The sequence below is a fragment of the Muntiacus reevesi genome, chromosome X, assembly GCF_963930625.1.
Source record: "Muntiacus reevesi chromosome X, mMunRee1.1, whole genome shotgun sequence".
NCBI classification, from domain to species: Eukaryota; Metazoa; Chordata; class Mammalia; order Artiodactyla; family Cervidae; genus Muntiacus; species Muntiacus reevesi.
Genome location: NC_089271.1, coordinates 11,489,608 through 11,505,881, shown reverse-complemented (window position 1 = coordinate 11,505,881; position 16,274 = coordinate 11,489,608). Strand labels below are relative to the sequence as shown.

The 16,274-nt window shown below is 43.1% G+C and overlaps 1 protein-coding gene across 2 annotated transcripts in view; it reads right to left on the bottom strand.

Moving 5' to 3' along the window:
* Positions 1 to 16,274, bottom strand: part of EGFL6 (EGF like domain multiple 6) — a 54,518-nt gene that overhangs the window by 23,285 nt on the left and 14,959 nt on the right. For both annotated transcript variants that reach the window (XM_065915727.1, XM_065915728.1), the window contains exons 2-5: positions 13,985 to 14,097; positions 7,703 to 7,795; positions 3,854 to 3,973; positions 1,021 to 1,140 (exon numbers count right to left, since the gene is read on the bottom strand). In XM_065915727.1, the coding sequence (XP_065771799.1) occupies positions 1,021 to 1,140; positions 3,854 to 3,973; positions 7,703 to 7,795; positions 13,985 to 14,097 (446 nt within the window). The remainder of the gene's footprint in view (positions 1 to 1,020; positions 1,141 to 3,853; positions 3,974 to 7,702; positions 7,796 to 13,984; positions 14,098 to 16,274) is intronic.

Genomic DNA, 16,274 nt, shown 5'->3' with positions numbered 1-16,274 from the left:
CCATGGAACGTCACATCACAGGGGGGCCGACAACTATGCAGACCAAACCATTAAGACTCAGACTTTACCTTAACTTTCAGATGTCAAATCAAGTAAATTTGGAACCATCATTGTTCTGTAACAGTGGTTAAACATGAAACTTGGGGCTGGCTTATTGCTCTTTTTGCATTCTTGATATAATTAACAAGTAAGTGTTGGATTGACCAAAATTATTTTTCAGGGATTACTTTCATATACATCAAGTTTCTCCTCCAATAAAAATGGCACTTGACAAATCAAAGAGGCGTGTGAACACTTGGATTCATTTGGCCAAGAATTAGCCTTGACATAAATCTGATTTTACTGAAGAGCACTAAACCCTGTGAATTGAATTAAATATTTGCCTGCTCTCAAAGAGCAGAACCAAATTTTAAATTTATACAGACTTATTAAAGTCGTTAACTGATTTAGGATCTATTTGGGTGAGCTTTCTAAATGTGGTTTATCAAGTTATGTATCAATACATTTAGGGTAAATAAGCACCAACCACCTCAAATGAAAAATATATTTCTATTGTAGTCCAGAAGTTAGAATATTAAATCATAGTGCTATTTGCTTGCTTCCATCAAAAAAGATTAAGAACTCTTTCAACATTCTGTTTGGTTTGACATCCCCTATTAATGCTATGTGTTAACTTGGTCATAATATTATCTATCTTTAGTGTAATATAGTTAAATACACTAAGAATATATACAACTTGGTAGTTGAAGCAAAAAGTGCAGGGTAAATATACAAAAATAAAATTACTTATATCTTTTTCCATTATGGCATCAGGCAACCCAACAAATTATAGAGAAGTGTTTTCTCTAGCATGGCAAAGTGTGTTTAGAACATATGTGCTATAAATGTTAAGGAAATGGACATAAATCTGTCATTTCAGGAACTTTCGATGTCTAGTCAACAAGTAGGCTGTGGCGGATGAAAAAGGAGGAATGGAATAAAAGGAGAAGTCAGGGGAGGAGGTGACCCCGGATACTCTACCTAGACAAGCTCTTCCATTGGGGGCCAAGCGGAGGCCCGGGGAGGGACACAGACAGCGCGGCCCCTCTTCCGTGTCTTTACAGCCGTACTGGCAGTTGGTCATGGCACACGTCCTAGAGTCTGAGAAAAGAGGCACGGGTCAGCCTTTTCCCCAAGAGATGATAAAAAAATGCTCACTAAAGAACAATCCCTGACCCCTGAGACATGAAATGTAACACGTGGAATGGTATCAGAGGATAAGCTTCATCAGCTGAGTCTCAGATGGAGATCCAAACGGAATCTGTGCAGGGGTGGTGTCTTGATGGCCCCATGGCTGATTCTGTTGGCCAATGCATTGCACTTGAGCGTCTTTAGGCAGAGCATGCACCCCTCAGTCACCAAAGACGGCATCTCTCTCTCTTCCTATACAAGCTCCAATGACTCCTTCACGTCACCTGGTTGGTCTCTACTATTGGCTGAAATGCAACCTCTGAGGAAGATGATTCATTTGAATACATAGGGTAAAAAAATGCCAATTCTATCCATCTCTCTATTCATATCTAGCCTCAGTGAGAGTCACTCAAATCACAAAACCTTGTCTTTCAGGTGCATGTATTAAAACACGCAGCAGATAAGGCTGATCAGCTACCCCAAAGCCATTCCCATTACTGAGGCTGAAAAGCCAGTTACACATCTTTTTCCTAGCTTCCCCTGCAGCAACAAGGGAGTGGCCATATGATTCAGTTATAGCCAAAGAGATATTAAGATAAATCTGCTGGAGTTTCTGGAAAAGATGCTGCTGCATGACAAAACGGATGGACATAAAAGAGGCGTTTGTTTCCTGGCATCACTCCTTTCCCTTCTGTCTTGCCTACCTTTGATGTGTGTGTGATATCTGGAGCTAGGGCAACCATATTGTTACCACAAGGCCACAAGCATGAGGATGAAATCAATACCCTGAAGATGGCAGAGGCTGAGTCCTTGCTGACCTGTTCTGGAACTGCTTGCCTCCAGCTTTTAAAAATAAAGATAATTTATTTCAATTTTTCTAAATAGACCTTGTCTCACAAAAACACATATCCCTAGTAGGGTTCCAGTATATATGGATCAAAAGTGCCTATAACAGGGGAGCACAGTGAATATCCTCTCTTTATCCACCCGCATCTATAACATGCCAGTCAACCAGCTGGACGAAAGAGGCTTCAAAGGGCTGGGTAATAAAATCAGCATTCAGGGCCACCTGGCCACTGTAAGCTATAAACAGGGAGGCAGAGGCAGCCCTCACATGTATAGTAATAGACAAAGAGGGTACCGGGACAGACACACAGGCCATGGTAATATAGCAAACACTGACCGATGGTTATATTTCTAGTTTATCCCTTTTCTCTTGAGTTGTCTTCTTTCAAAATTAATCTTCAAAATTTGCCTCATTTTATCCTTCCATTTGGAGAAAGATATCTTTTTTTGGCACTAATTAGGCTTTTGTGGAATGTTTCAGAAACATCCATTAGCATATATCTTTTTAAAAATGTTAAGTGATGACTAGAAAACTCTGGACAATTGTTCCCAAGGGGCTGGGGGGTAAGGGGGTAGCTCTGGCAAAGTTCTATTTGGTAGTGGTTACATGGATGCTGGCTTTATAAGAATTCATTAAGCTACGTATTTGTTTCTTGGGGATTTCTGTTTAATTTATAATAAATATTTTTAAAAATACTCAAAAAAAAAAAAAGACTCTGAATGCCTGCTTTATCTCTTAAGCATGCTTGCTAATGGAGACTCTAGTGGTGTTGGGGCACTTTGCCAAGTGGGGCGAGCAGCTAAAGGATGAGGCAGGGTGGGGGAAGCGAGCTATGCATGAGCCTGGATTTTACAACTGAGGGAGAGCCCAGGATAGGCTGGGGAGTCAGAGGACCCTGCAACCATGGGAAGCTGGCAGAAGGCACAAGCTGCAGGCTTGTTGGGGGCGGCAGGGTGGATGGATTTGCTTTTCAGCTGCAACATAAAACCTGAAAAGCCTTCCTTCTCAATAAGTGAACAGATATAGACATTTAGGCTCCCACAGGACATGGGTTCTCTTTATCAGAGAAGGGCTTTTCTTTTCAGGAATGTGAACTGGAATGGACTTCCAACAAGAGTCACTAATCTTTGAGTGTGGGGCAAGGGGCGTGAGAAAGAGAGCTGGTGGGAAGAACTGATGTCCTGAGATGGAACTGAGATTTATCACCTTCCTGAAACAATATGCTTATATTTTCAGTATGCTTATTTTTTTCATGAAGAATCCTAGTTCATCCCTGTATATAGAGAGATACTCAATTTATCTTTCTCCTCAGTTAGTCTTTTTAAAAAAATGTGGCCAGAACAAGCAAATCCAGAGAGACAGAACGCAGGGCTGGGGTGGAGGAGATGAGTGGAGAGTGACTGCTAATGGGGACAGGGTTTCCTTTTGGGGTGATGGAGATATTCTGGAGAGTGGTGATGGTTTGCACAACATTGTGAATGTACAAAATGCCTGAATTGTACACTTAAAATTGTCAAAATGGTGAATTGTACAATATACGTATTTTGATACAATTAAAAATAAGTCCTAGAGGGAAGGGACATTATATATATGGCTGATATGCATTGATGTTTGGCAGAAACCAATACAACTGTGTAAAGCAATTATCCTTCAATTAAAAAATAAATAAATTGAAAAAAATAAGTGCGCAAAGATATTTTAGTCTAGGGTGATGTGAGAGTCTTTGGGGTGGGGGGTTTCCCCCTCCAATAACTCAAGTCAACTTTGCCCCAAGCATTAAGTGGCAAAAGTCAAGCCTCTGGGTTGACTGAGAGCAGGCCAGCTGCTGAAACTTACTGGAACATGTGGCGTCTGGCAGGCGCATGTGGCCGCTGGGGCAAAAGCACTTGTAGCTACCATGTGTATTCACACATCTGTGTTGGCACGGCCGGGGTTTGAATCCACACTCATTCACATCTGCAGGGGGCAGTCAGAAAACGGAGAAAGGTGAACTGAAGGAGGAAACACCCAGATGTGGAACGGGGTTGGCCTCCCTGGACCCCAGCTGTGGGGGTAGTTTCAAAGGGTGGTGACTCGCCTCTTCTCCGACCATCATTAAAGTGTTGGTGAGGATGTGGAGCAAATTGATTCATCATACACTGCTGGAGGGAATGCAAATATAGGTACAACCATTCTGGAAAACTGTGTGGCAGCTAGATACAGACATACTCGTGAGCCAGCCATTCCACTCCTGGGCGAATGTCCAACAGAAACATGGGTACATGCCCACCAGACTTCCCTGGTGGCTCAGTCAGTAAAGAATCTGCCTGCAAGGTAGGAGACCTGGGTTCGATCCCTGGGTCAGGAAGATCCCCTGGAGAAGGAATGGCAACCCACTCCAGTATTCTTGCCTGGAGAATCCCATGGACAGAGGAGCCTGGCAGGCTATACAGTCCATGGGGTTGCAAAGAGTTGGACATGACTGAGCAACTAAACCACCAAAAAATCACATGCTAAAATGATCACAGTAGCACTATTCTGCACTGCCTCAAACCAGAAAGAATTCAAATCTCTCCTCCCAAAAGGATGGATAAATGACTTGTATACTCATGCAATAGAATACTACGCAGCAGTGAGACTGAACAAACCACAAGTACAAACAACTGTGAATGAACACAGTTCAAATGAGCACACTGAAACCCAGGCATGAGTGAAAGAAGCAAAACAAATCCAGGCCAACGATTCTGTGGTGTGAGAGATAAGGTACAGTTCCGTGCTGGGGGCTGGGGGCAAGTGATGGGAGGGAGCATGAGGGGTCTTCAGGGAGGCTGTTTCCATTTCTGGATCTGAATGCCAGCTACATGGGTGTTCTTGAACATTCATGGAGTTGTACATTGTTGACAGGTGTACAATTTCGTGTGTTTCCTACTTGAATAAAAAGTTAAAACATATCATCTAGATACTGCTGCCTTTAATGCTGTCCCAGGTAGCCTATGATAGATGCCAACCGCACAATCTCCTTTCAATTATTATTCTGAGCAGCCTCATGATGGCCAAATGGCCTTGTCTCACACCTTTCCTGAGGGAGCCCTGCCAGGCAGCTATTACTGGTAGTCAGGTCACAGGACAATATTTAATCCCATATAAAGGTGCTCAGAGGATGCTGTTACACAAGAAGGTTACAAAAATATGTATATAGATACCACATTTTTAAAATAAGCATAGGAAAAAACACCTAGGGAAATTCCCTAGCATTCCAGTGGTTGAAACTCAGCATTTTCACAGCTGAGGTTCACTGGTCAGGCAACTAATATCCTGCAAGCCATGTGGCACAGGCAGAAATAAAAAAACTTGGGAGACCAGGCTCTACACGTTTATAATGGTTACCTCCTGGGAAGATTGAGAGGGACTTTCTTCTCTGAGCTTTTCAGGGTTTAAAACGTGAAACATTAAGAATGAATTAGCTTTTATTAAAATAAAAAATGATACATAAGAAAAGAAAAACTTGTAAAGCCATCATGGGTTTCGTCTTTGGGTACGTGGTGATGTGGGTGCCACATGTCATAACTCCTTCAAGGCAGATATAGAAAGGAGAAAAGAACCAAATTCCATGTAAGATCAAAATTCAGCACAGTAACAGGCAAAAGCCACTCTTTAAAACAAGTAAGTGGTTGCTTTCACCTCTGAAAAGAACCTTACGTGGAGATTTTCCAACACCTTAGCTGGACACTTGAACCCCCTTCTCCATCGCCAGTCCCCCGTACACTACCATCTCCCATCTCCTGTCTGGATCCTAACTGCTTCAAAGGTATGAATTAAATAATGCTGGTTGGGCATAACAGGAAAGCCAGGGATATTCCATCACTTGGCCCTAAGTCAGAGGCGTCTCTTGGAAGAAGCATTTTGGGGAAAGACATCAGTTGGGTTGAGGCCTGTGGCCATCAGTGGATATACATGGACTTTGATCAGGCAGCCCTGAGGCAGGGAGGCTGTGGGGAAAAGCCAGACAGGCCCACATCTGAGCCAACTGGACACTCCCTCAAAGTGAATATTTTGCCGGGACTTGAAAAGCAGCATGAAAAAATACCTCCTCCATTCCAACTCTTTTGAGAAGGTATCTTGGTACAGAATCCAAGACATATGGAAAAACAGGTCTTCTGGTGGGAAACGCTCTGGTAAGGGACATGGATTATTGAATTATTACTTATGAGAGCAGGGCTCCTGCCGCGCTTCCCTCAAGCCTTCTGGACACGGTTCTGAGGAGCCCCTTGGCGGTGCTGGCCCCCGTCCTGGGGCTGGGACAGAAGAGCTAGAGGGTCCTCCCTCAGCCTGCAGGTCTGCCAGCACAAAGAAAGGCTATGTGAGCATCTGGCCTTGGCGGTGAGGTTGGTGGTGGGGGGGCAGAGTGGGGCAGACTCCTGGATTTCTCTGGAATTCCATTCTCCCTTCTAGAACCCTGGCAGGGCTCTTTCCTAAGGGCAGCTGAACTGGATTTGCTGCTCTTTGCTTAACTGTGTTATAGAACTGGGGACCCTTTCTTAATTAGCGCAGGTTTCTCAGTGCCTGGGCTCCTCCACACTGTGGACATCTGGGGCCAGATCACCCTTAGCGGGGGGCTGCCCTGTGCACTATAGGTGTTCAGCTGGGCTCTACCCACCAGAATGTCTCCAGGCACCACCAGATGACCTCGGGGGTCAGACTTCCAGATTTGTCAAATGAAAATACAGGATGCCCGGGTAAATGTGAATTTTGGAAAAATGACTAATATTTGTTCAGTGTACATATGTCCCATACAACATTTGCAACATACATACACTATATAAAATTATTTGTTGTATATGTGAAATTGCATTTGAAAATAAGATTTAAATCTAACTAGGGATATGTATTTTATCTGGCAAGTCTTCCTAGGGGATAAAATTGTCCACCTTCAGAACCACTGTTCTTAATATTATAACTACTTTAATATCTTCAGATAAACAAAAGTCATAAACTGCCTTTTAAAATATACCAATTGCAATAAAAATATGCATGTCATTCAACCCAACAATTCCATTTTTAGATATTTACCCTATAAAAATACTCAAAGGTACAAGGATATGCATAGGATAATGACTGATACAGTGCTATTTGTAATGGCAAAAAATTGGGGACAACTTCTATAATAGTGGTTAAAGTATTTTTACATAAATGACACAAGCATTTGCTCGCAGGACTAGGATAGAGCCTTAAAAAATATGAGACAGCTCTCTATGTGCTGACATGCAGAAATGCCCATGAGAAATATCCATATTTGTAACTATAACAGAAAAGAAACTACAGAGATTAACTCTTAGCTAAGGGCGGAGGATGGACTGTGGGTGTTCACACTCACTTTTTAATTTATATCCTTTTGTTTTGTTGCATTTTCTTAAATAAAATATATGCATTGCTTTCTTAGCTTAAAAAAATACACATTATTTGTTTAGAGGGAAAATAATGTTTTTTATCTGGCATCCTAACAAAAGCATCAGAATGACTTTGACATTTTTCTAGAAGAGACTGATTGAAAAATCTCATTCTGAGACCACTTTTGTTTGAAGATTGGAGTTACAAACTGCAGAATCCTGAGTGCTATGCTGTGTCCCAAACACCACTGCACAGCCTGAGTTGATTCTGAAAGCTCTGGGGTAGGTCTGTATTACCACCGTGGTCTCTAGTACTGACCTTGACTGCAGGTTTTCCCGGTGTATCCTGGAAAGCATCTACATTTGTTTGGTCCCACACACTCACCGAACTTGCATCCAGGTTCACACATAGCTGTGGAAAGAAAAGGTATTTTGACGATTAAAAAATAGGAACCAAGAGGCATATGAAAAGATGTTCAACACGGTTAATTATCAGAGAAGGGCAAATCAAAACTACAATGAGGTATCATCTAACACCAGGCAGAATGGCCATCATCAAAAAGTCTACAAATAATAAATGCTGGAGAGAGTATATAGGAAAGGGAACCCTCCTACACTGTTGGTAGGAATGTAAATTGGTGCAGCCACTAGAAAGAACAGTATGGAAGTTCCTCAAAAAGCTAAAATAGAGTTGCAATCCCACTATTGGGCATATATCTGAACAAAAATTTAATTTAGAAAGATACATACATGTACTGTCAACAATGGCCAAGACATGGAAATAACCAAAATATTCACTGAAAGGTAAACATATGAAAAAGATGTGATACATATATACAATGGACTATTACTCAGCCACAAAAATAATAAAATACCATTTGTAACAACCTGGATGGACCTAGAGAGATTATCATAATAACTGAAGTAAGTCAGAAAGAGAAAGACAAACACCTTATGATACCACTTGTATGTGGAATCTAAAATCTGAGACATATAAACTTATCCGCAAAACAGAAATGGACTCACACACATAGACAACAGACTTGTGGCTGCCAACAGGAAGGGAGGATGAGAGAGGGCAGGACTGGGAGTTTGGGAGTAGCAGATGCAAACTAGTATATACAGGATGGATAAACAACAAGGTCCTACTGTAGAGCACAGGGAACTATATTCAATATTCTGTGATAAACCATAATAGAAAAGAATATTAAAAAGGAATACAAATATATATGCATAACTGAATCACTTTGTTGTATAGCAGAAATCAACACAACATTGTAAATCAACTATATTTCAATAAAGAAATTAAAAGGATCAGGGGTAGTCAGTCCAGTGAAATGCACACGTGTTAAACTTAGCTGCCTTCTGTGCGGCAGAGAAATCCACGGTGACATACAATACAGAGGGTGATCTGCTTCCTCTCCAGTTTGTTTTCACCTTTAAAATACTAAATAGTGCTTCGCTTCGGAACTACATTACCAGTCCCCATCCCCTCACCCCCTTCCACCCCATGAGTACAAGTTGACCATAACTTTGCCTAGCACTGCCATACCTCCAGTGGCATTCAAAGAAAAAGAAAGCCTCCTACATCGCAATTAGCCAGTTTTGTATGTAAACACAAAAGATTTAACAAAAGGAATATGATTTGTGAGCTGGAAGAAACTCCATAGTTATACTGGGCCAAGGTCCTTCTCCCCCTTTCTACTGTTTTTTTTTTTCTCTTCTTTATTATTTTCCCCGTTTCACTTTTGAATGATCAAAATTTTTCAGTTCTATGTGTTATCAGCCAAAATGAACAAAGCACAGGTTGGAGGCAGGGAGACACTGCCTCCGGTTCCAAGGATGGGAACCACAAGCATGATGATGATGGTGATAGTGGTGGTGACGGAGGCATGCCAAAGGCAGGATTTGGCTTTCTGTTTTATCCACTTCTGTATCCAGACACCTGACACAAACTAGGAACTCAATAAATATTTGTTGGATGACCGAAGTGGCAGGAGAAACAAGAATAGGATGGGTAACAGATTGGATTGGGGGCAAGAAAATGTAGTCAAAGATGGTGGAAAGTTTGAGTCTGGCTCATAACGAGGAGATAGGGAGAAAACGCTATGGATAGAAAGAAAGGAAAATGGGAGAACCCAAAGACACGAGGGGAGTGAGAGGAAAAGCAATGAATGAGAGAGAAACTAGGCAGGTAGTTTTCTGGATCTACTAGGAGTTCCAGAAACAGCCAGCATATGAAAGGATGACTCAGCAATTTCCAGAAATGCTTGCTTACTTCTCCGCACATTGATTCTCTGGCTCATAGAAGGTCCACTCCTAGGCAAGCCTGTTCCTAAAGACTCCGGCATGTTCCCATTTGACCCAACGCTACCTTTGCTAATGTCACCATTCATCTCCCAGCTATCTGGAGTCAAAATCTCAGCTGTCTCTATTTATTCTTGTTCCTCAAACAATCACCTAACACACAATCCCCAAACAATCCCCAGACAAGCACCCTACCCCTTGATCCCTGTTTCTACCACCAATTTCCTTGAATAAGTATTGGGTTAGCCAAAAAAGTGTGTTTGGATTTCTCTACAGTCACTTACAGAAAAATCAGAATGAACTTTTTGGCCAAGCCAATATTTATCCAGCTGCTTGGAACCACTTTGCCCATAGATGTCTGGGAGATTTGTCACATGCCTCTCTCTCCGCTTTCCTCACCTCAGTCTGTGACCAGGGCTTGGCTGATGCACAGGTCTAACAGCCTAGACCCTGGTTTCTGGGCAGGACAAATGCTGCGGTGTAATTAACACCCCAGAGCTCCCTGTGGGATCAGGATGAAGTCAAACTTCTCTTGAAGCCACATCTTTGCCTCGATTCTTCCCCAGTTTCCTCACTCCCTTACAGATTTCTCCTGAGTGCCTCTCAACAGGATATTTGTGCAAGAATCACCTTCACAGGTGCTGCTCCTAGGATATCGATGTCTGACGTGACATTAAAGGGATATTCCAGAAGTATAGCTCTGATAATGCCATGCATTGCCTCAGTTCACTTCAGTTCAGTCGCTCAGTCGTGTCCGACTCTGCGACCCTGTGGACTGCAGCACGCCTTCCCTGTCCATCACCAACTCCTGGAGCTTACTTAAACTCATGTCCATCAAGTTGGTGATGCCATCCAACCATCTCATCCTCTGTCATCCCTTTCTCCTCCCGCCTTCAATCTTTCCCAGCATCAGGATCTTTTCCAATGAGTCAGTTCTTTGCATCAGGTGGCCAAAGTATTGGAGTTTCAGCTTCAGCAACAGTCCTTCCAACGAATATTCAGGACTGATTTCATTGCCCAGAAGTCATCAAATAATCTCTGTTTGGTCCTGAATCCAGGACAGGGGTCATAACCATGACCTGGCCTCTGCCTTCTTTTACTCTGTTCCCTGAACCCAAGCAACAATGAGGTCAAACCAGACTGCCTGCTCTTCTCTGACCTACTCTGAACTTTCTAGCCAATCTCTATTGTCACCCCACCCTGCGGCACCCCTCCCCGCCACCCCAATGGTTAATATCCTAATAATCCTTCAAGGACTACCTTGTAGGGCCCCTCCTTCCAGAAGCTTGTACAGATTTCTCCAGCCACACATGAACTTCTGCTCATCTCTGAGAACTCCACAGAACTCTGGCAGGCTTCTCCCATGAAACTGATATTTTCATCTTATTCAATAACTAGCCAGATATTTTGCTTCTATGTTTGACTTCTATCTACTATCTGATACTAAGTGCTTTCAGAACAGGGATATAAACATTCATCTTTGTTTCTCCTCCTGCATTTAATAGTGTGAACATGTTAGACATCGAAATAGTTTTGAACGACAAATAAAGCACTAAATGTAGAACTTTGAATAGGGAAACATTTCAAGGCTTGAAGTAGATTGTGAGAGAAGGTAGGGGAAAACACACTTCCCACCAAAGTTCTTCTACTTTTGGAGACAAATGAGATAGAACTGGATTTCCAGGGTCTATTTTGTTATGGTTATGTTCTTGGAGATGCAGCTTTAACTGTAAATGTTAGAAAAATAAACCTTTTTTTTAAGCCCCAAAGACCTCTGATTGCTCCCTGGAAAGTTATTTTCAATGTAGTCCAGACAGGAAAGCCCAGGATAAATGCCAAATAGGAGAGAGGAGAAGTGGTGAATATTAATACCCTTGCTGTTTGGAGGTTAGCACTCCAGAAAGACGTTTTTGATTTACTGTAACTTCGGATCTGTGATGGGAACAGCCAGTCTATGGCATAGGGAAATTCTGTTTATGTCTAAAATGGCCTGAGATTTAAGTGTGCTTTAGATAAATGAAGCTCTCTTGTTTAATTTCCCTGCAAACTCCTCCATCTTTTTGGAGTGTTGGACGGCTCTTTATCCCATATCTCACTAAGTGACCCATATCTGAAGGCTAATGATACTGAGTGAAGCAGACCCTGCCCTGGGAGCAGATTTAAGCAGGGCGGAGGCTGAGATCTAGAAAGCTCTGGCATAGAAACAGGGGCTCTGAAGGACTGAGGGGTGATCACTCAGTGGAGGTGAAGGCTGGGGCAGACTGCACCCTCACAGGCTGGAGCCTGGCTCTGCCTGTTCAGGCAAGTTGGCATGCGTTCCTATCTCATCACCATGCACCCCACGGCTTAGAAATCAGAGGCCTGGTGATCAGGGACTAACTAGTCTGTTACCTGGTGCTTCGAAAAGCATATGACTTTACCATCAAGAAGGACCATGCCGATTAGATGTAATATGTTAGCATAGATACAAAAATCATTGTCATTTACTGTGTCAACATTTGACGGGGGCAGGCGGTGGGCTGACCATCTCTTTGACTTGCCAAACATGCAGTGGGAGCGGTGTGTTGGAATGCCCTTTAGCATCTGGCTTTCAATTCTCTTCAGGCCTCTGGTATGAATATTGGCCACAAAAGCAGTGGGAACGTGATTGGTTGTGTACACCATGGTCAGACTGCTCCAATCGAGTTATAGAATAGCCCTTCCAGAAAAGCAAAGCTCACACTCACTTATTCACCAGAGACATGTAAGTTTTATGGCCGGAGGTCCTGAGGTTCGTGTGACTGTAACAGAGATTCCAAATCAGGTATCCCGTGTGGTTTTTGGCCCTTTCCACCTGACTGACTTCAAAGAAAAATGTATTATGTTGTGTTTAGAAGGAGAAAAAAGCAACACTGAACCCCCTCATCACCTGCTGCTTTGATGGACAGAAGTCTGCAAGGGAGCAAATGGAGCCTGAGTGAGCTTATCTACCTTGTCCAAGGTCACCCACATCGGTTTGGTTCTCAAGACAATGCCCTTGATCATGACCCACCCGACCAGTGTGAGGACCACCCTTTTCAACCGACAAAGTCCCAGGGAAAAATGTTCTAACTTTCTTCTGCTAGGCAGGCAGTGATGGCCTTCAAACATTTCTTCTACTATCTTCACACTCTTGTCATCTCCTCGTAAGGAAACTGCGACAGTGCAGGGTTTTACATAATATCAAACATGTGGGAGCGAGATCAATGTCCTCCAATGTTTCATGGATTTCGGACATTATCAAGTTCTGCCCACAGCTATGGTCTACCCAGATTATTTTTGAACCAGCTAAATCAAAGAGGAGGAGGTTGGGGCAGGGAAAGAGCAGAAAAAGAAGGTAGAATTATTCTTCTTAAAAATCGCTAACACTTTTGGGCTTTATAGTTTATAATCCAATATGATCCACACCAGTGCCTAAAGTATATGGGACGTGCAAATGTCTGTTCATCCCACTTAACAGATTAAGGATTCAGTTTCTATGCCACCTACTAGATACACAAGGCCCCAAGACCAGATTACTGCCCTGAAAGAATGGTTAGTCAGCTACGAAGAATACAGATTTGACTCTTTTACACTGTGAGTGTCGATTATTATAGAAATTTACATGAAAAACAATGCAACACAAAACTCTGTGCTCATCCCTAGCCTCCCCAACTCTTGAAATTGTCAGAGGCCTCTCTTGGAGTTCCTAACACTGGTCTGAGAAATGAGGTCAAAAGCAAATTATGCAAACTTAGTTTGAAATGTACACAATAGAACCATGCATATCTTGCATCCCTTGCATCTTGCATCAAGGGATGCACGCATCCCTTGAAACCATCTAGAAATTGGCACAATGGACTTGAAAAATGTGAGTAACTGAACTACAAAGTAAATGGCTAACCTTTTTGTTTGTGACCAAAGCCTTCCACATAATTAAAAAGTGGAATTCATTAGAAATCAGTTGGAAAAATTAGAATGAGGTATTTCTTGACCTGTAACTCAGTTTCTCTAGATTAAAACAAAAACAGCCATACTGACTAAGAGAACAGCAGAAATAATTGATGAAACAGGGCTCCTAAAACAAACACATCATATCAAGGGTGATGGTGTCAGCCATATTTTGAATGGGAAGAGATCTCACAAGAACTTAGACCTTGGGTGTCAGTTAGGACTGTGTCCCTGCTCTGGGAAAGCCACTGGTAACCTGGTGACAGCTTATGGTGTCACAGAGAAAAACTGCAGGACCCAGGCCAACTACCTGAACACCAGGTGGTCTGAGTTTTTACAAAAGTACCTTCACAGACTCCCTTGCTGCTCCTTCTCCAGCCATAGCAGCAGGCCAGTATGGTTCCATAGCGACAGACACCAGGCTGGAGCGATGATGCCAACAACTCGTGATCCCTTGGACTGTGGATAAAGAGCCAGATGTTAGTACTGAGAAAACAGGAAGCACCACAGAGACTCTGCCCTGCTACTCTATGGACAGGAGACATGACAGTTACCTGGTCAATTTCCACAAACCTGCTGGAAGTGCTAGATGGGATTTTGAAAACCTGAATTTCAGATTGCCAGCCTCTGCTATCATCCCTTGCCAACCTTCACCAATAATTGTGCTAAGTCACTTCAGGCATGTCTGACTCTTTGTGACCCCATGAACTGTAGCCCACCAGGCTCCTCTGTCCATGGGATTCTCCAGGCAAGAATACTGGAGTGGATTGCCATGCCCTTCTCCAGGTCCCCAATATTTAGCATCAGCCATTTCCTTCTTCCCCAGGGTTAAAAGAATTGGATTACATGGGACTTCCTTGGGGGTTCAGTGGATTCTTATCCACCTGCCAATGCAGGCCACACAGGTTCAATCCCTGGTCTGAGAGGGTTCTGCATGCCGCGGGGCAATGAATCCCACGTGCCACAGCTAGTGAGCCCGGGCTCTGCAACAAGAGAAGCCAGCGCAATGAGAAGCCTGTGCACCGCCCCTGGAGAGTAGCCCCCACTCTCTGTAACTAGGGAAAAGCCCGCACAGCAACAAAGACCCAGCACAGCCATTAAAGAAAGAAATAAGTAGAACTGGGTTACATATAATCTATGAAACTAGGACATATGAAGGTGGCCCAAATCGTCTGCTTCTGAGCCCTGGAGAGGGCCCGTTTTCAGATCTGCCCTGTACAGACACACTGGCTCCCCAGGTCTGTGTCCAGCTCCGTGCTGTGTGCTCACGTGACTCCCTGGCCCCCGTGGCTTTGTCCCAGACAAGAGCGCTGCCCCCTGCCCCACTGGCCACCTGGGGACTACCGAACAAACTGGAATCTCGATACACTAGAGACAGTCAAAGCTGGAAAGACGCTATAGAGAGACTTCATGCAAGCCGTCTCCTGTTCCAGATGAGGCAACTCCAGCCCGAAGGAGCAGTCACAACCCCAGCAGAGCCCTGTCAGCGGGTCCAGCCCAGAGCACCCTCCTCACTCCTGGAAACACAATTTACTCAACTCTTTATCTGTAGAGCAGAGGCTGGCAGATGTTTTCCATAAAGGGGCAAGATGGTAAATAGTTTAGGCTCTGTGGGTCACAGGGTCTTTGTCCAAGTGCAAAAGCAGCTGCAAGCAACAGTAGATAGATGGGCATGGCTGTATTCAGTAAATATTTATGGACACTGAAACATTTGAATTTCATAAGCTTTCCACATGTCATGCAATAATATTCTTTTTTTGGTTTAGTTTTAACCATTTATAAAGTAAAAGCCATTCTTAGCTCAAGAGCCACATAGAAACAGAGGGCCACCTAACCTTGGTCTGAGGGCTGCAGTTTGCTGACCTTGACCTAGAGGCCAGAAAGAGTGGGCCCCGACCCCAAGCGCCAAGGCGGTAGCTCACTGCGCACTCAATGACTGGACAGGGTTACCACCAGATTCTGGAGGAAAAGACTTCAGCTATATATTTGGTGGATGGCTAGGGTTGTTTCCTCTTGCATATTAAATACACGGTAAAATGCATGCATATTGAACACCCGGGCACTTTAACAGACAAGGAATGTACATTTGACCATGCTCTTTCTGCTGCAACTGTCACCACCATCCAATTCCAGGACATACCTAACAGCACTTAATTCACAATTCTCCCCTCCCTCCATCCCCTGGCAACCACAAATTTACATTCTGTCTCTAGATTTGCCTATTCTGGACATTTCACATAAGTGTAATCATATATCATATGGTCTTTTTGTGTCTGAGTTTTTTCATTTAGCATGTTTTCAAGGTTCATTCATGTGGCACATAAGAGTAGTTTGTTCTTTTTTACTGATGAATAATGTTCTATTGTATGAATAGACCACATTTATCTGTTTGTCAGTTGATGGATATTTGGGATGTCACTACTCTTTAGCTATTAAGAATAATGCTGCTATGAACACTGTGTATTAGCTTTTGCATGAACATATGTTTTTGTTTTTCTTGGGTATATACAGAGGAGTGAAATTGCTGGATCATAGGCATTCTATGTTTAAGTTTTTGAAGAACTGACACACTGTTTTCCTTCCTTTTCTCCTTTGCCTTTTGCTTCTCTTCTTTTCTCAGCTATTTGTAAGTCCTC